Here is a 27,353-nt window from a genome sequence, read left to right as displayed (position 1 = left end):
TGGTGGATGTAGAATCGTGGGCGGGGCTATGTAAGTGACTGCAGAACAGAAAAGTTTATTAGCTAGCTAACTTCGCTCCATCGCCAATTTGGAAATGTCTCTGGGTTGAAGTAGCGCTACAGTAATCATCGAAAAGTAAGCCTGGCGTTTTCTGTACAGGGAGAATTTCATTATGCTCGGGTGGAAAGTTGACTTTGGTCATTTATAATGTGTGGTAAGACGGCTAACCTCAGTTAGCCAGCTGCTAGCTAATGTTATTTTAGCTAACGTCAAGCTATAGCTAACGTTGGGAATACATGACATAAGCCTATTGAAATCCACATCAACCGCCACTTACGTTGGTGTTGGCTAATTATTCTAGCTCGTCAGTGACTTGCTATGTCGAGAAAAAACGGGACACTAAGCAAGAATACGAGGGTAGCTGGCGGAATGCTGACCAGTTGAAAATTTATGTTCTTCTTTTCACTTTCCCCTTTTCCTACAGCTTGCGACCCCTCCATGAAATTTAACCCTCTCACGCTATCGCTACTGTCTTTATGCGACTCAGCCTAAATGTCGCTTCATATCTGGGTTACAGACATAGCATTTATGAGCACTACTGTCTTACAGGATGGAGTGCCAGGAAGAGGATGATGGAGACTTGTGCAGATGGGCCAGTTCAGTAAGCGCCACAATTACTTTTCATTACCTTTCACTTTTCATATGTAGCAGCGGTGACTTTATATGAACAGCTCATGGGCTGTTGAGTCCATGTTATTACTTGGTTTTAAGAAAATATGCTAACCTAATTCATGTCTTTAGGTGCTACTGAGCAGCAAAAATGACATCAGAGCACGAGTGCAACAGTTTGTGGAGGAGAGGATGCAGACCACCATGGTATGAGATAACCGTTCATTGACAGCCTGTGCTTTTCATGAGCTGAACCGCCAGATTAGGAGTTTTTCTTTTCACTCAGTTGACTTTTTTTATCTGAACTGTTTCGAGTGGGTTGTGATCACATGGACTACTTTGTACCACTTGAAGAGTTTTCACCAGAGGAAAGTTAGGTTATATCCATCATAGCAGCCCTTTCACTCCTCACTGAGGTCAGTAGGCATGGCTCAACGCCTAATGACTCATAACTGATGACTGGTAAAACAAAATTTCATTTCATTTCAGGCATTTTCACTTTACTACACTTAAGTTAAAACTTTTTCTTAGTCAAATTCTGTTTTTGTCATAAATCTGAGACCTGTTAAAAGAAGAGTTATTAATAGAGGGTGAGTGAGGACTAGGTTTTGAGTTTCAATCGAATCTGCCAGCGCAACCTGCATAAAGCATGTTTACATTTGTCATTATTTCAAAGCAGTAAAAAACTTGTTCTGTGTCCCAACGTCATACAACACTATTTGTTTGTCATAGTATACTGTCATGCTCCAATACCAATTTGTACTAACAAACTGTGGGTTTGGAGTGTTAGTGCTCCTGCTACTGCTTTACAAACAGTCAAAATGTTTTACCAGTACTTATTTGCTCTCCTTGTATCTGTTCAACTATTCCCAATTTTTTTCCTGCAGTGAGTGGCTCAATTTCCTTTGCACATGTCAGTTTGGCACGGTATTGTACAGTAACGGTGCACTCACATATACAGTGTTTGTTATTTACCTGGGACACAACTTTGGACTTTAAAGGATAATGTCACTAAAGCATCAGCTCAAATGTCCTATGCTGTGTACAGCTACACTGCAATGCCTTCTCATGTAACAATAATGTTGTTGCAATGCTCTTGTCTGTCTTCCAGCTCACAGGTGTACTTATTGGAGCTGCCGTCGCAGTCTCACTGATTGGTATTGTGGTGCTCTTCCTTTACAGGAGATTCAAGCTCTCTCGTGAGTCATCCAACCTCTTCCTGAACTTCATATTTGTACAATATATATATATTATTTATTTCTTTACCTCAATTGAAAAGGTCTCTAAGGGAAATGTATATATAGCTTTCTTCAGTTTTATTCAGAATATGGTGTTAACCTGACTTTATCTGCTTTTTCATTTTGGTTTGTGTGACAAGGTGAACAACAGCCTCACTATCGCTTCAGAAAAAGAGATAAAGTGCTCTTCTATGGGAGGAAGATAATGCGAAAGGTTTTCTCTATTTCCGTTTCTGTCTCTTACTCACACACAAATATGTTTGTCTTATTAACAATTTAGGTAAATACAATAGGTCTTGATGTATATTGTCATTAGGTCTTGATGTATATTGTAAGATATAAATTTGAAATTTCTTCATTTTCTCTGCATGAAAGTAAATCTAGTCTTTCCCCCCAAAGATGGAGTGTCTTCTTGCACCCTCTCATGAAATATACTCCACCTTAAGCACTGGCACTACATTAAAAATGCAAACTTTAAAATCCTGTTTTTGTTTTGTTTTTTTAAGGTCCAGACACTATCCTCAATCCCTCCCCCAACTTCCACCTTAGTATCAAAGCAGCCACAACGCATACGCAAAAGAACCAAAGTTCTAAGCATAGCTCGCAAGTATGACTAGTAATACTAATAATGATTTTTAAAATTCTACATTTGCAACTGAAACCTTGAAACATTTCTTTGGTTTTTTATTGGATCTACAAGAATTTGTTTAATCATTTTTTGGGTACCTTTCAACAGAATCCTTAGGATCCGGAAAGACCCTCCCACCCTGCAGCCCAAAGAACCCCCTCCCTCGCTGCTGGAGGCTGACCTAACAGAGTTTGATGTGCAGAGCTCAAACCTGCCCTCTGAGGTCCTCTACATGCTGAAGAATGTCAGGTAGACAAATATACAACTTTGCTACAGAATTAGCCTCTTTCATTGTTTTTTTTCATTATATCTTTGTTCTGCAACTTGCTGTAGGGTCTTGGGTCATTTTGAGAAACCCCTGTTCCTGGAGCTTTGTCGCCACATGGTGTTTATTGAGCTGCAGGAAGGCGAAGGTCTGTTCAGGCCAGGAGACGATGACGACAGCATCTATGTAGTCCAGGATGGACGACTCGAGCTCTGTATCCAGGAGAATGTGTGTGAATACCTTCATGATTTTCAGCTTTTTAGCTTCCCTTCAGTCTAAATTAATTTGGTTTTGTCATATAGTGTTTTTTGTGCACTTTCAACATTTCTTGAGTAACTCGCCTCTTATATCACACAGATCCATTTGACCATTTGACCCATTGTTTGTATGAAAAAATTTCAAACAGAAAATCTTTAGAATCACATCTATATCTACTTGCCTTTTTGGCTCATAAATTCACTGAAATAAATTTAAGGTCAAGAAATTTCATCCTCATCAAATGTGAAGTAGGGACATATGTCATCCTCTACCTTCCAATACCCATGTGCATAGCTCGTGAAAGAATATGAACAGGATATGGCAGTTGCAGGAAATGCAACATTAAACTATTGCATGCTGCTGGTTAAGAACACAAGACATACAGGAAATATGGTGGCTCTTCACACCTTTTTCTTTATTTAAATTGTGATTTCCTGTCTGGTGCTTGCTTCTGTTGATAAGTCCAAATCATGAGTGGCATCCCACTCCATATTTGGTAAGTTTACCTCTCCCTGTCATGGCTACTTTTTGAAGTCCTCCTCTTATTCCACTGGATGTTTTAAAGGTGCAACATATAGTATATGTCTTCACAGTAAACTTTGAATAAAGACTGTTGGTGGTGTCCTTTCACAACTTTGTATCCCCCTCCTCCTTTTTTTTTTTTTTAAAGGATGGCACAGAACCAGTGGTGAAAGATGTGCTCCCAGGAGACAGCGTCCACAGCCTTCTCAGTATTCTGGACATCATCACTGTGAGCTCCTTATTTCTCCTCCATCTTCACATCAGAGTAACTCCTGCTTCTGTCCTCTTTTGCTCTCTGATTTGTCTGTGTCTCCACTCTGTCTCTTCCCCACTGTTAACATTTCTGTTCATGCATCTCATTTACAGGCAGTTATTTTTGTACTTCCTCCTCAACTCAATTTATTTATCTATTACCCACATACCATCATATTTTGCTCCGGGGATGCTCTGTTGTATTTCCATCTCCTGTCTTACATAATTTACCCTGCTCATCCATTCAGATGAAACTTCTTACTTAAAACTACATCCTTCAGGGTTCCTATAATGGGCAGGGGCTTCTATATTTGACATTGGACATTCATTCATTTATTCATTGCCATTGTTCAGAACAGATTGTACATAACACTAACCCGTTAATTCAAACACCCAAAATTCAGCAATGGAAAGAAATCAAATTGAAGAAAAACCTGTTCGAAATATTTACTTATCACAACATTAAAATAACAGTTTTCTGATTTCTTGTAACTTTTGCCAGCATTTTAAGGCAATGGATTACTTGCATGTAAACTTTTGTGTACAATTAATCAGGTTTCAGGTTTAAAATGTGAGTACCAAGTACAGGCTCACATTAACCAATAGAAGTGAGAAGTGAAAAATGCCTTAGTCTGATATACTTAGTCCATGGACAATTCTGATGAGGTGGCCATCAACACCAAGGTCAAAGATGGTATTAAGGTTTTAGTGACTGTGTCCTCTGTCTTTGCTTTTTTTGTAACAATTTTTTCTTGCCTTTGCCAGGGTTATCCAGCTCCATATAAGACCGTATTGGCACGGGCTGCAACTCGCTCCACCATATTACGTTTACCTGCATCAGCCTTTGAGTCAGTATTTAAGAAATACCCAGAGACGCTTGTGCGCGTCATTCAGGTAACAGTAGTATATTTTGTGTTTGTTTTTTCTTGAGACAAATTTTCCTTTCTCTGGAACACATCACTAAATAAAATACAATCATTTTGATCTTATTTGGATGTAACTTCAATCTGATGTATAATATGTTCTGCTCTGTTTACCTCAGTGCTTGATTTGGTTTGTGTTGCAGATAATCATGGTGCGCCTCCAAAGAGTCACCTTCTTGGCGTTGCATAACTATCTGGGCCTAACGACTGAGCTCTTCAATCCGGTAGGAGGGAAATTAATTAGTGCACACTTATTTGGGTGTATACACACACACACAGTCACACAGAGGCTCACACTGAATACCTAAGCACCAGTGGTTATGAATTTGTATATAAACAAGTGCAGGAGGGCACATACACACTCAGGTCACACACATGCTAGCTAATTTCACACAACATTAAGCACAGCATCATAACTCAGTCCTTCATAAAGCTCAGTGAAAATGAGTAAAAATGATTACAACCCCTCCACAGAGAAGAGGGAGTCCAGCAGCCCTTAAATCTGGCTTGGCTCTGACTTTATGATACTCTCTGATGTTGTCCTTTTTTGGAGGAAATATCTGGTAGAGCTTTCACTTTGCCACTTAGGTGAAGGCTTTTAAAATGTTAAAACTGATATTGACTCAATTTGTTTATCCCCATGCCAACATATTTTGCTCAGGGCATGCTCTGTTTTGTTTCCATAACAGTTATTGCTGCACTCATTTCACTATTGCACTCACCCACACATATTTTTTCTGGAAATTTGTAACTGTAGTCCTGACTAACTGAAATGTGGACCATTAACTGATTTGTTTTGTTGCCTATTTGACAGGACAGCCAGGCGGTGCCCTTATCCAATATAAACAGCGTTATGGCAGATGCAAATTCTCTGAAAACAACTCGTCGCCTGCACTTTCAGGACGAGTTACCTGCTGGGTCCATGGAGAGCCCTGCAGAGACAGGTCACCTAGTCATACACACACACACGTAATTTCAAACAAACGTTATACACACACTTAAAATTGTGCTTTGTGTTGCACTGAGACTGATCCTTTGCTGGCACTTCACTTTGCATTAAACAGATGGTCTAAAGGACAGCCCTTCAAACAGCTACAGGAAACTGCGTTCTATCTCGATGCCCACCGACTGCGCAGGTGGGGCACTGTCTTGGACAGAAGTGATCACCAAATGGCATATGCCTGTATTAATTTCCTGCATAGACTTATCATGGTCACTGATCTGAAAGCAAGGACACACATACTGATAGACACAGATATACTTAAACTCATTATCCTCCTCCTTACAGGTAATGATCTGAACATGGTTTGTGAACGAGCTCGAGTCACTATAGATGAGGCTCCATCTAGTCCTGTCACTCAAAAGGTAAGACTGCCCCTGCCATGTCACCTTGTTGCATTGAAGCGTAGGCTGGAAATGTAGATGGAACACCATATCCCAGCATTCACTGCATCTTATGCTGCTGCTGGTCTTGTTCTTTTTCTGTCTCTAGTCCAGTCTGAAGAAGAGCGTGACCATGCTGCACACTCCCTCTGAAGTGTTTCACTACACAGACAGTGGGGGGCACTCTGATGCCATCCACCTCAGTAAGAGCAGCACAATCTTCCAGGCTGCTAAGAAGGACCTACTGGGAATCATCCAACTGCAGGTGGGAGGTCACAGAAAATTAAAATTCACTGGTATGTCAGGTATTACATCATTTTAAAAACAAAGGTAATATTAATTTTGCTTATACTGTATGTTGTGCAGTGTGACACATTTTATGGGAAATTCCGACAGCAAGTTTACATCAGAACACGGTGTCTTTTTGACAATATAATAAGCTGATATTCTCATTAATTTTGCTTTCTTTTGCAGGATCCGACTCTACTTGAAGGCAGGGTGACACTCCATCAAGTCAAAGCTGGTTCCGTGGTGGCTCGTCAGGGAGACCAGGTTAGAACATACAACAGCTTGAAAAGCAGTAACACTTTACTTTCTGTTTCACAACACTAAAGATTCACTGTGAGGATTTTCCATCGTCTTGTTTTTTTTTATGTGTTAAACATGCTCTGTGGTGGCTTCTATCAAAAAGAAAACTTTTGTTTGAGTGGGAATGCAGCTCCTGGCTTCCACCTTTCCTGTTAAGCTTGTTAGGCTTGGCAGCATTTTCCACAACCTTGTTGTAAAGCACAATTTGAGCACAGTGACCCTCAGCCGCTCATGTAGGACAAAGGCCGGAACTGAGCCATGTAGATAAAAGAAGTAAAATTTTAATCTTATCTGTTCAAGGCAGTTTGGTACGTAAAGATGCATACATTTTCTCTCGATTTGTAATATCATATGAGACTTAATGAAATTTCCAAACCATTAAAATGCAGGAAAGTAGATAATTGTCTTTGCAAGAATTCAGTATTATTGTGTATTGTCCCCATATAATTATACTAGGATAATTCTTGTTTCAAGATATTGCTGTTCACAGTTCTCGTATCTAATGCACATAAGAAAATAAAGCTAATGCTGGTATAATCATTGTGAAATTAAGTCTCCCATTAACACAACTGAGTTTTGGCATTCGCCTTTATACCACCAAATCTTTGCTCTTCTCTCTCTCTCCTCTTGGTGCATTTAGGAGGTGAGCATCCAGTTTGTGATATCTGGGCTCCTCCATGTCTACCAGCGGATGATTGATCGTGAAGAAGAGACACGTCTGTTTGTGACACACCCCGGAGAACTCGTCGGTCAACTCGCTGTCCTGACTGGAGAGCCCCTCATATTCACTGTCCGAGCCCAGCGAGACTGCAGCTTCCTCTCCATTTCCAAAACCCACTTTTATGAGTCAGTCACATGAACATATGTTCACACTCATCCATGCCAAATAGTGTAATCAAGATATGTAGTGCTGTGACTCATATGTCCACCTAACAAAAACCTTTAAAAGAGCAGTGAGAATGGTCTATGGGTTTTTTTTAATCCTTTTTTCTTTGTTGATTTTCGTCTCTTCCTCAGGATAATGCGTGTGGAGCCAAAAGTAGTGCTGAATGTTGCTCACACAGTGGTGAGGAGGATGTCATCTTTTGTCAGACAGATAGACTTTGCTCTTGACTGGATGGCCGTGGAAGCTGGCAGGGCCGTCTACAGGTAATTTACTGATTACTTTGTATATTTTGCAGAAAGGTTTTTCAGAAGGCAATGCCAACTTTACAGACACTACTGCATTCATGTGGGAGCAGTCAATATTTTTATTTATCTATTTACTTTTTAGATTCATCTAAACAAGTCAACAGTGGAGGCAGCTAAAATCTTAAATTTGGTTTTGGGTCACAAGCTTGTTTACAGATGCCTAGTGAATTGAAGTTATCTGTATGTTTTTTCAGGCAGGGGGAGAAATCAGACAGCACTTTCATAGTGCTTAGTGGTCGCCTTCGTTCTGTTATCATGAAGGAGGATGGCAAGAAGGAGCTGATAGGAGAGTATGGACGCGGTGACCTGATTGGAGTGGTAAGGACCATGAGAGCAAGAGGGAAGACAGATGGTGGATATTGGGTGAAAAACTATGAATATTTACTGTGTGTGCTCTATGTTGATATTTTTTCACTTCTGTTATCTTCATAAATATTGATGACTGTAGATCAGTGTAAACAGTTCTGTGTCTTTCTTGAAGATCTATCAGAATTGTTCTGATCTGAATATGCACAACTCAAGATTATTTAATTAACAGCAGTTAATCATTACACTCATAGCATATTCACTGTCAATACATTCTGTTGATAAAACAGAGGCGACCAGTATGTTCTTCAAACACATTAAAGTAAGACTACTACCACTGCCAGTAAATAAAACATATCCTATGATGTGCATCACATGAATATCTAGGGTAAAAATGTAACTAACCACTAGCTGCAAACCAGCTGAAATTGCATTTAACCAAATACAGTCAAGCTAACACTTATATTATTCTTACATACTGTACTTGAATGGGGAAAAACTTTGAACAACACACATGCACTCAGAAAATTAAACCTGTAAATTTAAATGTAAACATTACAGTTTACTTTTATTCATTTATTTAGAATACATCATTTAAAAAAAAAAAGAAAAAACTTTGACTCTCTTTTGACTCTTTTTGGGACATCTCCCAACACATTTGGACAGGAGTTTGCACCAACAGAACTAGCCAGTCTGCCGGAGGGAGTGTGGGTTTCCACACAGCAGTTGTCTAGTTGTTTCTCATCTTGTTTGTTTTGATCATATCTTTGTATGAAGAAATTCTATATCCAGTACCCTTTAAACATTCAGCATATCAATACATTTACCAAGCATATAAAATCTGCGGGCATATATTTCCCAATGCTGGTCCATAATGTGTTAACATCTAAAAATAGATTTCCATTTGTACACTAATGGATACCATGGTGCCAGGTTTGATAAACTATGTAAAGCAAATACACTGTTGCACTTAACCCACTTTCCCATTGGTTGGTGTAGCTGGTCTCTGCCACGAGGCTTCTAATAAAACCTGGCTTGATGGATGCTATGGTTACTGTTACCTGGAGGAGGGAATTTGTTGTTGCAGCTTCTGTGATGGTGGGAATGTGTTAGAAAGGTGGCTAACATTCAGAGACATATTTAGCATTTCTGTGTTGACGTCAAGTCCGGATGATAAGGTGGAGAGATCTTATTTATAGCTTCGTTTTTTTTTTTTTTTTTTTTTTTCTTGATTATTGTCACAATACAAGGCTCAGCAGTCGTGGAAAATTAAAACTGAATTAAGTGTTAAATTACATACATACATTTAAAAAAAGAGTAAATGGGGTATTGATGTGAAGATTTATTTGGTAGTACATGATGGTGTGCTGTGTAGGAATGACTGAAATGTCTTTTTACTTGAGATCAACCTTTTTGTTTTCTGACAAAGGACACAATGCAATGTGTTTTTTTCCTGCAGGTTGAAGCCCTGACCCATCAGAACAGAGCCACCACAGTGCACGCAGTACGAGACTCTGAGCTGGCCAAGTTACCAGAGGGAGCTCTCAGCTCCATCAAGAGGAAGTTCCCACAGGTAGGGCAAACCTCAGGTGTTCAATTAAATTTGGCTGACGTGAAAACACAATTTATTTTTCTTAAATAGAGCAAGTGATTTCCAAAAGGTCAGCCTGGAAATTGAATAAAGTTGATTGCTTTAAAAATGGAATGAGTTGATTGAACCTTGCCCTGAGCAATGAGCAGTTTGAATAATTGATATTCAGCAGGACAATAATGTGAGTAAAGGGATCTCAAAAGTATTACCTTTTTTCTTTTACTTTTCTCAACATTTAGAATTTCATAACCAAGAATAATTACGGCACATACATTACATTTTAAATGAAGCATTGCTGTACACTTGGTGAGGCAGCTGTCTGCTTGATGAATAACACAGAGCTGCCTTTATAATGTTTGCACATCTCAGGTTGTCACCAGGTTGATCCACTTATTAGGACAGAAGATCCTCCAGCAGGTCAATGGTCCTCTGACAGGTAGGTGCAATGTTGTCTATTATATATGGTTTGACCTTATCCTGCTGCAACACATCTGTGTACATGCTGTCTCTTGTCAACAATTAGGGGAGCTTACTGGTTTTTACAGAGCTTACTGCCAAAGGAGAGGTTTACTAGTATGTACTTCTGTCCCCAGCTCGCAGTTTGGCTCTTCACACCCCAGGAAGTAAATGGGATGCAGGGAACCAAGCCTCAAACCTCTCCACTGTGACTGTCCTGCCTGTGTCAGAGGAGGTACCTCTCACTGCCTTCACCTTGGAGCTGCAGCATGCTCTCATTGCAATAGGTAAAAAATGAAGGTATTAAACTTTGTCAGGTCATCTTGTATTATAGGTACTCCATGCTATGGCATAACTGCTCTGGCTCTTCCCAACAGAGGAATTTGAGATGTCCTGTGTAATTCAGTCATTAATTTGAACAGGGATTGAGCTCTCTGGACACTTTCTTTCTGCTGACTACAAAGATGTGTGTGTGCTTTGGGTCAAGTAAGACACTACAGGTTAATTAACATTGAATTAAGGAATTAGGTTTTCACAGCAATGAGCATTTAAGTCTTTAGGGGAGTGACTGTGAGAGGGGTGACAAACCTGACGTGTGTGTGTGTTTCAGGGCTTAAAGGGTTTGTTTATTGTTACCTTGTAACCTCAGTGCATCTGCCCTGTTTGTGTAATTGCACTATTTTGATTAAAAGCTCTTCATTAGTTCTCAACAAAGTGGTGCATGTTTGACTTACATAGATCTGATGCGATAGCAAGATATCTCAGACATAGTGATTGTAACTGCTGTAACTCTTTTGACCAGTGGCTCTGACTTCACATGTCATGAAGTCACTGGAGAGACTGTTCCTGAAGCACCTCCGCTCAGCAGTCAGGCCATCACTGGACCCCCTGCAGTTTGCAGCCACATATTGCAGTAGAAGATGCCATTATCTTTCTGCTACAGAGGGCTTACACTCACCTGGAAGAGGCAGGCAGCACTGTGAGAGAAATGTTTTTTGACTTCTCTAGTGCATTTAACACCATTCGACCTGCCTTGCTCAGTAGTAAGCTGCTAGACATGCAGGTGAATGCTCCACTAGTGGCCTGGATCACCACCTACCTCACAGGTCGGCCACAGTATGTGAGGCTGCAGAACAACATGTCAGATGTCATCAAGAGCAGCACGGGGGCACCCCAGGGAACAGTCCTATCTCCCTTCCTGTTCACTATCTATACCTTTGACTTCAGATACTGCTCACAGTCCTGCCACCTGCAGAAGTTCTCGGATGACTCTGCTGTTGTGGGCTGTATCAGCAAGGGACAGGAGACTGAGTATAGGAGTGTGGCGGATCGTTTTGTGGAGTGGTGCGGACAAAACCACCTTCAACTCAATGTTACAAAAACTAAGGAATTGGTGGTGGTCTTAGCCCAGTCACCAATAAGGGAACAGAGATAGACATTGTGGATAAGTTTAAGTACCTGGGTGTCCACATAGACAATAAAAGCTATAGACATAGAAGCTGTCTATAAGATCAGAGTCGCCTATTTTTTCACAGGAGACTCAGATCTTTCGGTGTCTGCAGAACCATGCTGCAGATGTTTTATCAGTCAGTGGTGGCCAGTGTGATCTTCTACGCTGTAGTGTGCTGGGGCAGCAGGGTGAAGGCAGCTGATGCCAGTAGACTCAACAAGCTCATCAGGAAAGCTGGTTCTATCCTGGGAGTGGAACCAGAGTCACTGGCGGAGGTGGCTGAGAGGAGGATGCTGAGGAAACTCCTCAGTATCATGGACAATACCTCTCACCCCCTGCATGCCACACTGGAATCATACCAGAGCACCTTCAGTAGTAGACTGAGGCCACCAAGGAACACCACAGAACGCCACCGGAAGTCTTTCCTTCCTGTGGCCATCAAACTCTATAACTCCTCCCCCTTCTGCAGGAAGAACATTCGCTAACTACACCACTGTTACTGTTATGACGTGCAATATTACTATTCCACTGACAATGTTTGTCAAATCCGTTTTTAAATCTGCTGTTATATAGTGTGTATATACTGGTGGATATATTTAATATTTAATTTATCCTATTTTATTCTATTCTTATTGTTTCATGTTTATTTAATGGCTTTGTTGTTTTTCTTTTTTTACTGCTTATTGGAGCTATATCTGGCACAACAATTTCCTTCGGGATTAATAAAGTTCATATCTTTCACATACAGGCCCCACTCTTCTGCTGACCAGTGATATTATCAAACAGCGACTTGGAGCTGCTGCACTAGACAGGTATGTTTTCTGGAAGAAGTTCTCTTCAGCACCCACCAAATAAATAAAAGATGGTCTTGAACAAACATCTCCGCATCTTATCTTTTCCTCTGTCCCACTTCTGTTTGGTCCTTTTAATTTTTTCTTTAGATGTTCTCTTTCTGACTCATTCATTAAATTCAGGTCAAGTATGCTTTATTGGCACAACAGGAAAATGGATCTACTTTGTGCTGCCAGTTAGGCAGTCCATTAATGGACTCCTTTCCTCTTCAGTGTCCATGAGTACCGTCTGTCCAGCTGGCTGGGCCAACAGGAAGACATCCATCGTATAGTTCTTTACCAGACTGACTACACACTGACCCCATGGACACAGCGGTGCATCCGTCAGGCTGACTGCATCATCATCGTGGGACTAGGGGAGCAGGACCCTGCCGTTGGGGAGGTGAGGTGTTAGGGGTAGGTGAGAGGAGAAGTGATGGTTAATTTAATGGCAGAATTAGTTATTTATAAATAGCTTTAGAGGTCCAGCATTTGTTTGGCTGGTGCAACTACCAATTTTCTAAATTAACAAATGAAATGAATCAATGAACAATTAATTAATTAATGAATTGTCAGAAAATGGTAAAAAAGCCTGTCACAATTTTATAAATCCCAAGGTGACGACTTCAGATTACTTTCTTTGTTAAACCAGCAGTTCAAAATCTAGTTCTACTTCAATTTCATTACCTACAACTACTCAGCACAAGTTTTTAGCATTATGCAAACAGAAGTAAATGGCATTTCTGTTTAGGACTTTTTTCAGCGGTGGAGCTAGTGAGTGTTAAATGCAGCCGGACAGTGCATATGGGACTGAGTCATCACAAACTACAATACCCGTGTTCATTGTAATGAAAGAACATGTCACCCACTACGACAGTGTGACTCACTGATGATGTTTTTAATTGTTTTAGTGCAACAATTAAGGTCATTGGCACAGAGGATTAAGCTACAGGGTTTGGATGCACAGACATTAATTGTCTGAATAACCAATTCCATGTGGATTTTCATCTTTTCATGGGATTTGTTGACTCTAAGGAAAATATGAATATTACTAGACTTACCCTTTAATTATACTTAAAAATTGTAGCCTTTGTTTGGAGTTTTCCCTCCAGAGAAATCATCACACCAATTATTATGAACTGAGCTCTTGTTAAGTCTGCACGCTGCAAGAGTGTTATCAAGCAGGGATCTTGGTAGAGCAGGTCTCTGTCTGATGTGATACTGAGGTCACCTCTGATCATTTTCTTCTTGAATAATGGTTATACCCAGGGGTTTAACCAATATAATGGTTGCACCGGCTGTGAATGGTTTGTATTTGACCTTTGGGCAATGGAGAAATGAGCAAAAGGTGGATGGATGTTGTGAAAGAGGCTCACGTCCAGCTGATGAAGGAGAGGTAATTGCCTTCATGGGGAAAAAAAGGGAGCATAGAGGAAAGAAAAGAATGTATGCCTGTTTAATGGAAGATGGTGGGAGAAATGGAAAGATGGATCAATATTTGTCCAGGCACGGAATGAGACATTTTTCTAGGTTGATTTTATCTTTCAGGGCGCACACACACACACACACACACACACACACACACACACGCCCTCTCACCTTGCACAGATACTAAACCCATAGCAGAGGGCAGATCTGACCTTGCTCTCAGACTATTTAGCCTTTTTTTTTTTTTTATTAGACTGCTCATTCAGGAGTGTTCTACAATGAATCTATAATAAAAATCACACTTTAAAACTGTGAAATGCATAAAAATATAATTTAAAAAATCTTAAATCACAAATAACCTTATTTTGCTTATTGCTCAGCCTCCTACCCAAAATTCTCAAATGCAATATAATTACGGTGTGGTTGTTCAGATATAACAGTAAATTTCAAAATAAGGGTCCTTCTTGAATTGATCCTTGATCCATCTCTGAAAGCACACATGGACTTATTCACAAACATAAACATGAAAGCGCCATCAGATACCTGCACAAGTGCTGATATTGTGCTGACTTAAACCAGTGTGGTCTCTGGTGGTCATGAGTTTGCACTATTTTTCTGGGCTAGTGCTCAAAATTCTCATTATTCCATCTGTGCAAGCAGTACACAGGAGCCACTCTGAGGAAAGTGAGGAGTATAAAATGTTCTACAACATCTGTGCTCGATGCCTTCTTTCTAGCTGGAGCGTATGTTGGAAGGAAGTGCTGTGCGTGCCCAGAAGCAGCTGGTGCTGTTGCACAGAGAAGACGGCCCACCACCCAAAGGAACTGTGGACTGGCTGAACATGCGAAGCTGGATCTCCAGACACCTCCACCTCTCCTGTCCCCGAAGGGTCTTCTCTAAGAGGAGCCTGCCCAAACTGGTAGGAATAGAAAAAACGGCCAGAGTGTTGTTTTTATTTCTCATTTCTCATCAGCAGATTTGTTCCCCTCTGTCTGTTCCCCTCTTAGCCTCTCCATTTAGTATTTTTTTCATGATCTTTTATAGCTTATTCAACATTTTTTACTTTTTATTTTTTGTCATCCATTCAGTGTCTCCGTCCTCTCTATCCTCATGGATACTTTTATTACAGTCATTTCCCTTTTTTTTTTCAGTTGGAGCTGTATCAGCGCGTGTTTGAGAAGCCAGCAGACCGCCACTCTGACTTCTCCCGCCTGGCTCGAGTCCTCACGGGCAATGCTATCGCCCTTATTCTTGGGGGAGGGGGGGCCAGGTAACATTCAACTTACCGTTTGTTATCCCAGACAGTCTTCCTGTCTAAGTCCATACTAGACTATGCTGCAGTCTAGGACATGAAATTATATCTGTTATTTATAATCTGATTCTTTTTCTGTGTCTAATGGATTTTCTAATTGTTTCAAAGAGTCATCATTAATCTTATTGCTGTCTGGGTGCATCTGTGTCTTTTTGGTTAAATATGTTTATTTCTCCACCTGTCTGTTCAGGGGTTGTTCCCAAGTGGGGATAATGCGTGCTATCTGTGAGGCCGGTATCCCAGTGGACCTTATTGGTGGCACTTCTATTGGTTCTCTGATGGGGGCACTGTATGCTGAGGACCGCAGTCACAGCCGCATGAGAATGAGGGCCAAAGAATGGGCAATGGTGAGAGTCAACACAACAAAATAGCATGACACTAGTTATGTCACAAACCCAAATAATAAATGCCAAATATGAGAGTTAATGATAGTTTGATCTGCGTCAACTGCAACTGTATCTGTAAATCCCTTCTCCATGCTGTTATAACTCACAATTTTTCTTATTTTTTCAGTGAGGATACAATATAATTGTGTCAGGAAATGAGTGTAACAAGATAGGGGCTCACAGCCAGACTTAAACACTTCATGACCTTGATCAGACATCCTCACGATCCATAACATCATGCAGCAGTCTGTAGAGCTTGGTCAGATGACCTCCATGTGTTTTCTTCCTACATGGCATTTTGTAATTATCTCTAAAATCCATCTAAATAATTGTGACAAACAAATGGTTTAAGTGTATTCATTTTTGGAGAAGAGGAGCTGAGTTCAACAGCTCCTCCTCCACATTTCCCAATGTCTCTTGGAGAGAGGGCTATTTTCGAGCAGATTTAATTTTCTGGTTCTGGACTTTGCTCAGAGAGAGACTGTCTTTGTGATGGTGATTCTCCAACAGCAAATTATTTAATTCCAATGCAGTTTAGACCCTTTTTCTGCTATATAATTAACTGTGCTGTGCTGATTAACCATCAAAAGTAATGAGTTAGTGTTTCACAAACAGCTTGGGATGCTCCCTCTCCAGGTCTGCAGGCAGAGCATGTGGTAAGAGCTGTCCTCCCACAGAGTAACCCAGCCCCTCCTCTTCTGGCTCTGTCCTTGGTTCTGGACATTCCCTGTGGAAGCAGCTGGCTGGGTTGCTGCTCCTTTAGTATCAAATTAAATGGAACCACTGTTGCAATAAAAAAGAGTTTTATCCTTAGCAAAGTCAGATGAACAAAGTGACAACAGAATTGATCTGTTCAAATAATCATGTTCTTTATGGGGAGTGAATTTATCTTTTGATGTTTTTTTCAGATTACTAAGAAAAGTGTACACACCACGAGGAAGGAATGATGAAAAGAAACAAAACTTACATACAGCACCCACAAAAACAATGAATCTAATATTAGCAGATCTTTTAAATCAAATTAAAGTTACATTTTTAGGGATTAATTCTGCTTTGTAATTAAATGATACATCTTGTTGCATCATTGTTGTGTGGAAGAAAGAAGTCATTTGACTTTTCTTCTCTCCCTGGCTTTCCCTCTAGGAAATGACATCAGTGTTCCAGAAGGTTCTGGATTTGACGTACCCAGTCACCTCCATGTTTTCCGGTGCTGCCTTCAACTCCAGCATCAGCAACGTATTTAAGAGTAAACAGATCGAGGCAAGTGTGACAAGTGAGATGAGGTCACCAAAGACTCAACAGAATCAAATGGAGACTAAAGAAGAGAGCACAGAGATGGCGTTGAATTAGTTGTCAGCTGATTAAAATGCTGGTGGTGGTGCACGATTAGCAAATGTATTGAGTGAATTTACATTATTATGCTCATCTGTTTCCATGTAACCTTTTGTGTACACAGGACCTTTGGATCCCGTATTTCAATATCACAACTGACATCACTGCCTCAGCCATGAGAGTACACACTGATGGTAGGTACAGTGTCCTGTCCTTTTCCTTTGTTCTTGTTTGCTTAAAAGTAAAAGTGTTGTTACTTTTAAGCACCCAGCCCAGCAGATATAGTAGTTTCTATTTTCATTTGACTTTTCTGCCTCTGAGATATCTGCCACCACTGTCCTCATTGATGAACTGACCCTTTAATTAGTCTCATTCGTGAGTTTAATTTTCTGTTGGTTCGGGTTGATTGCTTTCAATTAAGTACTTAGTGCTTACTAGGCATAAAACTTAAAGAGTTGCCTGTTTGCTGTTTGAGGTTCTCTGTGGCGGTATGTTCGTGCCAGCATGTCTCTTTCTGGCTATCTGCCTCCTCTCTGTGACCCCAAAGACGGACACCTACTGATGGATGGAGGCTACATCAATAACCTGCCTGGTCTGTTACACTCAATCTTTTCACTTTCAGTGCTTCACACCTCCCTGGTCATTCTTTCTCCCAGTACCTTGATATATTCGCTCAGTTATGTTGGTATATGTCATTTTGACTATTGATTTTTTTCACAAAACTTTATTCTTCTCCTGTCCTACCTCTGTTTCCGTCTCTCCCTCTTCTCCCAGCTGATGTGGCGCGCTCGATGGGGGCCAAAGTGGTGATAGCTATTGACGTGGGCAGCCGGGATGAAACCAACCTCACTAATTATGGCGACTCGCTCTCAGGCTGGTGGCTGCTATGGAAACGCCTCAACCCCCTTGCTGAGAAAGTAAAGGTAATGGATTGATTAAAAATAAAGACAACGCACTGTGCAAGGATGCATTTTAAAAATAAATGACTCCTATGAATAACAATGAGGTTATATTTGGAGGTGTTTTTTTCCAGTGATACATATGTTCATTTCTACACTTGTGATCTTAGGTGTTGAACATGGCAGAGATTCAGACTCGGCTGGCCTACGTGTGCTGTGTGCGGCAGTTGGAGTCTGTGAAGAACAGTGACTACTGCGAGTATATCAGACCTCCAATCGACAGATATCGCACACTGGAGTTTGGCAAGTTTGATGAGATTGCTGTAAGTTTGAGAAAAACTGTGTTGTCTTGTGATTCTGATTTTTTTTTATTTAATTTTCTCCTTAGTGTTTCTTAACTCTGTTTTGCCTGTCTATGAGTTATTGTTAAAAAAAAAAAGTTGATTTCAGTAACAAATATCAAAGTCCTGCAAGGTTCAGATTCAGAATTAATGTATTTTTTTCCCCAGGTGTATCTTAATGATTTTACTCATCAGTAGATAGAACAATATTGACATGTAAGTGTTTCTGTGTGTTTTTGTCTATGTGATGCAGGAGGTGGGATACCAGCATGGCAAGACTGTGTTTGATGTGTGGGGTCGCAGTGGAGTGGTGGAGAAAATGTTGAAAGATCGACACCAGGAAGAGTTCCATAACACCCAAAGCAAGAATAATGTAAGGATGAGGGGAGGGAGAACCACATGGGAAAGCTGTAGAATATATGACTATATCTTTACAAAGTTATGTATCGCAGCTGCTGCACCTGAAAGGAGTTCTCTCTTGCACCTTTATGTGAGATTGGTTGACATTAGATCGCTTACTTCAATTGCCCTCCCAACCTCAAGGGGCAGAGCCCTGTAGTTTAGACTTTTGTGACTTCACAGGGTTTTTAAGTGAGCACCCCCCACTCACCGGGGTTATGTCGATTGGATCATGACGCCTCCGAGGGGCTCGATAATAGAGCCAGCATCCTGGAACCACCCCCCTGTCCCTCAGGTCTACTCACCACTTAGCTCAGCCCTCCCTCTCTCATACTAACGTGGTCGCAACATTTCTCACTCCTCTTTAGCCAGAGCCATCTGGATACTGTCTCTGCCTGTGGATGTCTGAAAGCCATTAAGGATAGCTCAGTGCAGAACAACAACAGAGTCTGGGCCTTATTTTCCTTGCAGATTGCCTCAGTGAATTTCAAGTCTGACAAAAGCTTTGTTACTGTAGACCACAATTATTCATACTACTAACTGAAATGCATCAGTCAGTCAGTCATAACTTAAATATTATGTATTTAGTTATTAAAAAGTACAAAAATAGGCATGCTAAGCATATTAATAATAATAAAATAATAATGAAACCTCCTGCAAAATATTTAGTTCCATACTAATAAATGACTGTTGAATTGTAATACAACAAATGTTAAATGTTGTTTGTTCTCATCACAAATGATTACGTTCAGTGGGACTTCCAACTATCACCAAGTAGCCTTTTTTAAATTTTATTTTATGAGGTCTCACACGTCATAAACAACTCTTGCCCACATTATTGCAACTAATGTCAAGAAACCATGTACACATAATCAACACAATAGCAAGTGTAAATCCATTACAAAGTGAACATAACCATTAACAAACAGAAATCCATCACAGAAATGTGGCTGAAGTAGAAAACAACAATTAATCACCTTTTAAAAAGAAAGGAAGTGGAGGTGAAGAAACTCAAAGTATAGGAATCTTGCAAGCTTAATGTAACATCAAACTGATGAGCTTACTTATCTGAAATGTCCATGCAAGTTAGTCATAAAGATCCCACATCTGCCATAATTTTCACATCCTTCTGAGTTTCCTCAGTATCTGTCTTCTCATTTGCAGTCTCCGCATGTGTAATTGATCAAATGGTTGTATTATATTGGTTACATTTTCTCTCATTGTTATTGTTTCGAAAATGTATTCTCATTGTCTGCTGCAGTTCATTGTTAACGTCGTCATAGTTTAGGCCTTGGGCTACACTGCTGTTAAAGTAATAACATTAAAACTATGAATCAGTCTGCTCTTAAAGTACAGAGAAATAGATTTACCGTACACAAGCTTTGTCCTGCAGCAATGTCATAGGAAGACAAAGGACCAACTAAACAAGAGAAAAGACAGAATAATGAAGAAAGATGAGATATTTACCCCCAGTCTGAACCACAGCATGACGAGAATGAGAGGGAGAAAAGGAGGATTTATACTGAGGAGTCATGACAATGGCCTCAAAGCAACAAACTAACAAATGCACCTTAACAACAGTGGAAAGGAATGGAGCTACAGTTATGGTTGTAGATTTGAAACAATAATGCTTAAGACTGTCTTATAAATAATTCTAATTCTCATCCTTTAAAACAATAGACATCCCACATAGGCAGTTAATGAGTGCCTTTCTATTTTCAGATACTACTGTAGGGTGCAAATCTCATGGGAAATAATGCATCTCCTCCTGTGATGGATTCTACATAGCACTATATATTCAGTAATGTCACACAAACTGCAGAGCAGAAAAAAAAAAAAAGTTTGTTTGGCTTCTTTAGCCAATGAATTAAGAAAAAGACAGTTTGTACATTTCTATGTAATGTACTCAAAAGATACATTAAAAGTAGAAAAACCAGTGCAATTCAGAACAAATGTGCTTGACATAAAGGAAAGTGAAAATAGAAAAAAAGATCTGCATTTTTTATTTTGTGTAAGAGGGGCAGTTTTCACAACACAGCAGTTTAAATGTGTGGTACAGCTGCACAATGTTGCTTAAATGGAGACAAAATGATTTAATCTACATCAGCTCCTTTCCCTTCTCCATTGTGAAACTGCTGGCTGCTATTTATGCTTTCATCTGTGTATGTAAGGAAGAATACATTACAGCATTTTAACACAAGGCGTTGACACCTGCCAACTGGCGTAGGTAGAGCACAACTGACTAGTTAGCTTATTTATTATAATAACTGCATGATGTTAGAGTCCCTGTAACTCTTTGTTGGCTTTGTCTATTTTCAGCATTTTCTTTAATGTGTATATAAATGTTTCTGCGTCTTTCAGGTTGTGACATGTCCCAATGCTTCCTTCACTGACCTGGCAGAAATTGTGTCCCGCATCGAGCCCGTCAAACCTGCCCTCGTGGATGGTAAACCTGCCGACTCACACTCTAACACTCTCACTTTCAGCCACATACACACAAAATCACACGTTTTTTCCCCATGTGTCTGGACAAAGGCATGCTATAAAGGCATGCTACTATCTCTCCTCCGTATTTGTCTTTCTTGTGCTTGCTCTTATTTGTTTTTGGATGGGTTTTTGTTTTCCTGTCACACTATTAACAAATGCATCTGTTACACATGGAAGAGGAAATGGATTGTTGCATCCCTACTGCAGAGAAAAAAATTTGTATGTCAATTATGTGTGTACACACACATGTTGATGGAAGGTAGGACCAGTGCAAATTTAACATTTCAAATTAAGTATTTGCAATTAAATAGAAATAATCTACATATTTAATTATATTTAAGTGCAATCTAATACGGTAACTGGTGACGTTTTTCTCAGATGTCTCCATCCTCCTCTTTCTTCCTTGTCACCTCTTCTACACTGCATGTATTCCAACTTGTTCACCCACACTGTGCTTTCTTTGCTTCCTGTTGTCCACTCCCTCCCCTCATCAGAGGAGTCAGACTACCACACTGACTATGAAGAGGAGGCAGTGGAGAGCGCTCTGTCTGACATGGAGCTATACAGTCGATATGGAGAACACACTGAAGGGGAGGAGACTGCTGACACGGTGCGAACCTATGTTACACGTGTGGATACTATGTGATCTAATAGGTTCAGCCTCAGGTTCACTTAAGCCTTTTCTAAAACAAGCATCTCAGGGTAAACTGCAAAGGTTAACCCCTGTGTTGTACGTCCATAATGGAATTAATTTTGCACTTTTTATTTTTACTCTTACTGGGCACAAGTTCATCCTGGAATCAGGCCAGTTTATGCTTTAAAAGTGATCAATAACACCATAAAATATACTCTAGAATTAATTGGAAGACACTGCAAAGCGACCTAATTCAACTAAAATGATAACTTGTAGCTTGAGCCAGGGCTTGAGAAAGTTATAGGGCTGTGACTTTGAGTCAAAAATGAGAGGATTCTCTTTAGTTAGGCCAAGACTCAATTTAACCTTGAATAATGCTTTCCAAATCAGACAGAGTTAAATGATCACATATTCTTAGCTCTCAGTTTCTGTTATAGCTGATGGAACTGATGGAATGGAACAGTTGTTTAGATTATCTTCAGAAAAAGAGGAAGCTTTGATCCAACTAGGATCTAAAGTCTGATTTGCAGTCCATAAAAAGATTTAAGTCTGCTGGAATTACTGGGTTTTACTGGCAAGTACAGCTGTATTGTCTGTATAACAAAAAAGTATTATGTCTTATACCAAACTGGATAAAATCTATAAAACTAAACTTTGTCTGTAGTCCTGTAGACAATAAATTCAGATACTTGGATAGAACATCTCTCAGTCTGACTCTAACTAAAGCTGTATTAGTAGGTTTTAAACAGGAATGATTGTTTTTTTTTTTTTTCACAGTTTTACTCTGTATTGATGAGCTGATTATACACATCTGTCTCTAGTGCTTAAGACTCAAACTGGAGTAAAGAGATAATTAGTGAGAATGGATTAGAGGTGTCCAGTCTAGGCCATTAATGAAGGGTCTGGAGAAATACCTTTTTTTAAACTGGACAGTTTACTGGAGTCTCTGGCCAATGAACTGATAAAAGGCTGTAATAAAGACAATATGACTTCTATCCAGGAGGAGTAAGAGGCAGTTCAAATCAGATGAAATGTGAAATTTTTAAAATGAGTCTGTCATTCTGCATTTTGTGAAGTAGTATAAACCAGACTGGAGCCACCACAGTTCTAACTCTAAAATAATGTATTACGCTGTATGTTGAGACCATGCAAGAAAGTACAAACTAGAAATGTACATGCATATCCAGGCCAATAAACTACAATTATGTACCACACATTGTAATACAAGGTCTTTCTACAAGATCTTAACTAGTTTTAAGGGCAGCTGGTGAAGGTTTTAACTTGAATATACTGCTAATGAGTTAAGTGTTTCATTTTGAACAGATTGGGATATTCTTCTTAAATTGAGAATATCCAGCAGGGATTTGGATAGTACTTTATGAATAAAAGAAAGGGAACCAAATGAAATTACCCATGTAGAAGTTTGCATTTTCTTTATTATTTGATTAAATGTGTAGAATATTATTTTTGATGACATGTAATTCTAACTCTCTAATGCCTGACCTTGCCTCTGATTCTCAGGATGAGGAGCTGGAAGGGAGACATACACACCACATTACCTCACTCATCAGCAGCCAAACTCAGTCCCCTGCCGTCCCTGATGCTCCACTGGGTGCACAATCAAACCAGGAAGTCCTTTCCAAACAGTCCCTTAAGTGAAGACCCGGTCGAATAAACTCTGGCGAAACAGGTCAGGTCATCACAATTTAACCTGCCTGTCTTTGGCTCACTTTACCCTCCAGTCTGTCCCACGTGACTCAGAACCTGTTTCCTGCCTCTGAGACTGTCAGAGTAACTTTGATTACCATCTTGCCTGTGACCTGGCCTCGTTAGCTGTGTGGCTAACAAATGGACAGTCACTTACTCAATACAGGCATCAAGTATAACATGCAGTAAATTCAGCTGCAAGCCCTATGCATTCTCAGTCTATACAATAGCAGCTCATATTGAGACAGTCGAGATTATTTTCTGTAGCTTTACATGAATCGCACTAGTCCAGTGGAAGATGACAATGCAATAGGAGAAATGATTATTACATGAAAACACTTCTCTGTACAGGTACACCTGTACAGTCTAATGCAGTCCTACACAACAGCATCAATCTTAATAAAATTGGTGATGTGTAAATTGATATGTTTATTGCTTATGTTATAGTAAGAGGTGGTGTTGTATTGGACTGCATTATATTTAGAGGTGTTTCTGATTTATGTCTTCCCTATATACAAACATCAGGCGCCACAGAATATGATGCAGTCCAGTACAACACATCACTAATTATGACCTCAATAAAACATAATTGAGTTAACACCTCAGTTGGATTGCAGTAGACAGTACAGGTGGACCTTACAAAGTGGCTACCGAATGTATATTTTATTTATATAATATGGATGAACCAACCCTTTCAAACTGACTAAAACGTGCCAGAGCATACCAAAACAATATACTGAGGCTGCATTAAAGGATAGGTTCCGATTTTTTTCTTAATTAAATATTTATACACTTAAAGATATATGCTCCTCCATATCGGCTACAAAGTGATACCTTACTAGTATTTCAGGAGGTTGAATAGAGAGAGTTTGAGTCTGAGCCAAAAGGTGTGTGATTTGATAACAGACATGTGAACCCACTGAACTGTATCTTGTGATATGCAACTCATGTCTTAACTGCCCTTGCAGAGTGCATAGTGGTGGGATGGGATGAGAGCTATTTCATTCGCCAAGTGTGCCATAGATTCTGTCAAATAGACATGTAATGTGGGATTGCTGTAAGAGGTAAGAGAGAAAATCCACAGTCCTCGTTCGGTGCAAATTAAATGGGTATCTCTCAAGGGTAGAGTCTTAAGAACAGAATCCCCTTTTAGCGTCTTGCTAAACAGCGTTTTGTTGCTGAGCTGAAAAAATTACAGCAACCAACAAGCTCTTTCAGTATGCATACAGGCATGTGAGTTTTATATTGATGTGTAAAGAAAACCTTGAAAAAAAATGTGAACCTATCCTTTAATCTTTTGTACACTCAGTCTATGTAATGATCCTCACCAGTGTTTGCTTGCAACATCACTAATTTAAAAACAGAAAAAGAGCAAAACAAGCAGCACGCTCCATGGCCATGGCTGTCAGCACAGTTTTGTCATATCCAGTGTGCCAGGGACATGGAGGGAGGTAATGATTATAATCCACTTCAAAGCACTAGTTTCCCCTCTCGGCTGGAGAGAGGAGCCCCCCCCTCCAATCTGTTTTCTGGTTTCAATCTATCAGACACAGACTGAGCAGCAGACAGTGTGGATCTGTTGGGTGAACTCTGAAGCTCTGCTCGTCTCAGTACAGTTTATGCAAAGGGGCTATTTGCAGCAGCAGGGCAGTTCTTCACAGGAACATGCTGTAACACAAATTATTTGGCTTATCAAGATGTCTTTTAGCTTTTTTAGCCTAGCGATTTGGACCTTTTTTTTGTGAAACTGAAAAAAGTTTTGTAGCCTGCCATTAAGATGGTCTGATTTTTGTTACACAGTGAATAATTAAATATATTTCCTATTTAAACCAAGCATAGGTCATGACAGCTGGACAATCATTCCAGAAATGCAATGCAATGCACAATTAAACTAACAAATTGTTATATAGCCTTGATTAACATGCCTCTCTTAGCGACACCATACCATTTTTAGAGGATTAACTTAATCTCAGTCACAACTATGGCTGCACTAACAGTTAATGATAATTAACGATGATTAATGATTAATGTGATACATTTTTTCAGTTAACAGATTGATCTGTTAGTCTAGAAAAGAAAATCACAATTTTAGTCCAGAACCCAAAGATATTCCGTTTTCTATGATGTGAGACAAATGTCAGGAATAGCAAAAAATTGAAAAGCTTAAACCATCCAATCAAAAAAAGACTTTAACAATGAAAACATTTTTAAGCTAGTTTAATTTTCTGTTGATTGAATTATTGTTTCAGCCTTCCATCACAGTATTACTAGAGCTATAAGTATACTCTCAAAACTCTCACAGCATAGTTGAGAGTTTCAAGTCAACAATTCATGGGCAATGACTGAGCAAGACAGTTTGCAGTTGAAAAATAATCTTGCCAGTGCTTTCTGGCAAACGATATAATGGCAACACCATTTTCAAATTACTGCAAACATATTTTTGGCATTTCTGTACTGCAGTTTATTTGTTACTTATCAGCTAACTCATACTCAAGGTTACAATACCAATATACTATACAATAAGCTAATATCAGCTTGCCAATTTATTGGTCAGGTTCTAATTATTAGTTCATCAATGCAACTTTTTTTGTTTTTTTTTTTCTTCCCACTTGATACAGCACCCTGTGAGCCTCACTGTATGAAGCTGTGATCTTCATAAACACTAGTGCTACACTGCCTGAAGCCTTACATGTATATACAGTGGGAGAAAACCTGTGATAAACACTATGGGGCTTCCATATGGTGTGGAATAAATGGAGTCTAGACACAGAATGCGTGAGCTAAGTGGAGAAAGGAAAATGTTTGCTGGTGTTTGCACTGGTGTTTTTTTTGTACTTTTGGGTGGTTTCCAAAAACCAAGCACAATGAATTGATGTTGCCTGGCAGAATGAATGTTTCACTACTTTATTAAATGGGACATGGTAATGGATAAAGTGCTTACGTAATGCGTGGAACTGTGCCATGAAGTTAATGTAACAAAGCCTTAAATGACCCATGCGAAAAAACAACCACTCGTGCCCTCATTTTGCATTCATTTTGATGATTAATATACAACGATTGTTTACCAATAAGCCTGTACTGTATGACATCAATTACTTGTCTATATGTATGTTATTTGATCAATATTGTTATTGATAATCAATTGTTACTAATATACCACTGTTTGTTGTTGTACTTTGTGTGACTTTCATTTTTCAGTTTGCCATCTGGCTTTGGTGTTTGCAGTTGAGTAGAAATGTGACCACTTAGGGCTGCAAATAATGATTATTTTCATCTTTGATTAGACTGCTAATTATTTTTTTCAATTAACTGTTGGTCTCCAGAAAATAACGGAGAATAATGAAAAAGTTCCCAGAGCTTAAGGTATCTCAAAATTGTTTGTTTTGGGTACCCCAGTATCCTCCTAACCCCAGACTTAAAGAATAAGAATAAGCATAGAAACACCTCTCAGTAAGAAAAATCAGCCAGTGAGGAGCATGTGGTTCAGCTCAGCGACTTGTTGGAGCACACAAACCAACATCGACGACAGAGAAATCAGCATTAAAAGCTACATTAAGGTATGGCTTCCCCACAGTACAAAGACATTACAAAGTGAGAGATATACAGTAGGTAGGGGAAGTAATATCTTTGTCTGCTGACCTGTATATGTGTTACTAGCCCAGGACTAGCAATCTATGACCAGTACAGTATGATGAGGAAAGAGAAAAACAAGTTTTATATTTTTTGAATAAGAAATACAGAAGTAAGCCCAGGGAAATCAGAGATTATCATAAGTAAAGAGCCATCACACCTGTTGGCCTGTTAACTACAAAACACACATGCACACAAACACATACACATACACATGGCAATGGATCCCACATACCAGTGGATGATTA

At 39.6% G+C, this 27,353-nt stretch overlaps 1 protein-coding gene across 2 annotated transcripts; it reads left to right on the top strand.

Moving 5' to 3' along the window:
• pnpla7a (patatin-like phospholipase domain containing 7a) lies at window positions 1-26,649 on the top strand. 2 transcript variants are annotated; one of them, XM_018670427.2, is made up of 37 exons: window positions 1-135; window positions 610-661; window positions 802-876; window positions 1,781-1,868; window positions 2,048-2,121; window positions 2,414-2,514; window positions 2,644-2,784; window positions 2,869-3,028; window positions 3,729-3,809; window positions 4,598-4,726; window positions 4,899-4,979; window positions 5,570-5,699; window positions 5,820-5,891; window positions 6,044-6,120; window positions 6,248-6,403; window positions 6,613-6,690; window positions 7,367-7,572; window positions 7,744-7,875; window positions 8,112-8,235; window positions 9,683-9,796; window positions 10,184-10,250; window positions 10,408-10,557; window positions 12,469-12,532; window positions 12,785-12,953; window positions 14,715-14,897; window positions 15,130-15,248; window positions 15,481-15,637; window positions 16,820-16,936; window positions 17,133-17,202; window positions 17,484-17,600; window positions 17,783-17,931; window positions 18,078-18,230; window positions 18,502-18,621; window positions 21,009-21,093; window positions 21,629-21,744; window positions 23,290-23,458; window positions 26,094-26,649. In XM_018670427.2, the coding sequence occupies exons 2-36, from the start codon at window positions 611-613 to the stop codon at window positions 23,425-23,427; spliced, it is 4,044 nt and encodes a 1,347-aa protein (XP_018525943.1). In that variant the 5' UTR covers window positions 1-135; window position 610; the 3' UTR covers window positions 23,428-23,458; window positions 26,094-26,649. The 2 variants fall into 2 exon arrangements, with proteins under 2 accessions (XP_018525943.1, XP_018525942.1); XM_018670426.2 differs by having other exon boundaries at window positions 23,290-26,649.
• Window positions 26,650-27,353: the final 704 nt, after the last annotated feature.

This window comes from Lates calcarifer, linkage group LG9 (assembly GCF_001640805.2).
Source record: "Lates calcarifer isolate ASB-BC8 linkage group LG9, TLL_Latcal_v3, whole genome shotgun sequence".
NCBI classification, from domain to species: domain Eukaryota; kingdom Metazoa; phylum Chordata; class Actinopteri; family Centropomidae; genus Lates; species Lates calcarifer.
This window is presented reverse-complemented; position numbering and strand designations above follow the sequence as displayed.

Bases quoted from the DNA above. Each gene is read 5' to 3' on its own strand.
- pnpla7a (XM_018670427.2), top strand. From the start codon at position 611: ATGGAGTGCCAGGAAGAGGATGATGGAGACTTGTGCAGATGGGCCAGT. The intron at 12,533-12,784 runs GTATGTTTTCTG...TTTCCTCTTCAG, and splicing joins GGAGCTGCTGCACTAGACAG to TGTCCATGAGTACCGTCTGT. The intron at 17,932-18,077 runs GTAATGGATTGA...TTGTGATCTTAG, and splicing joins CCCTTGCTGAGAAAGTAAAG to GTGTTGAACATGGCAGAGAT.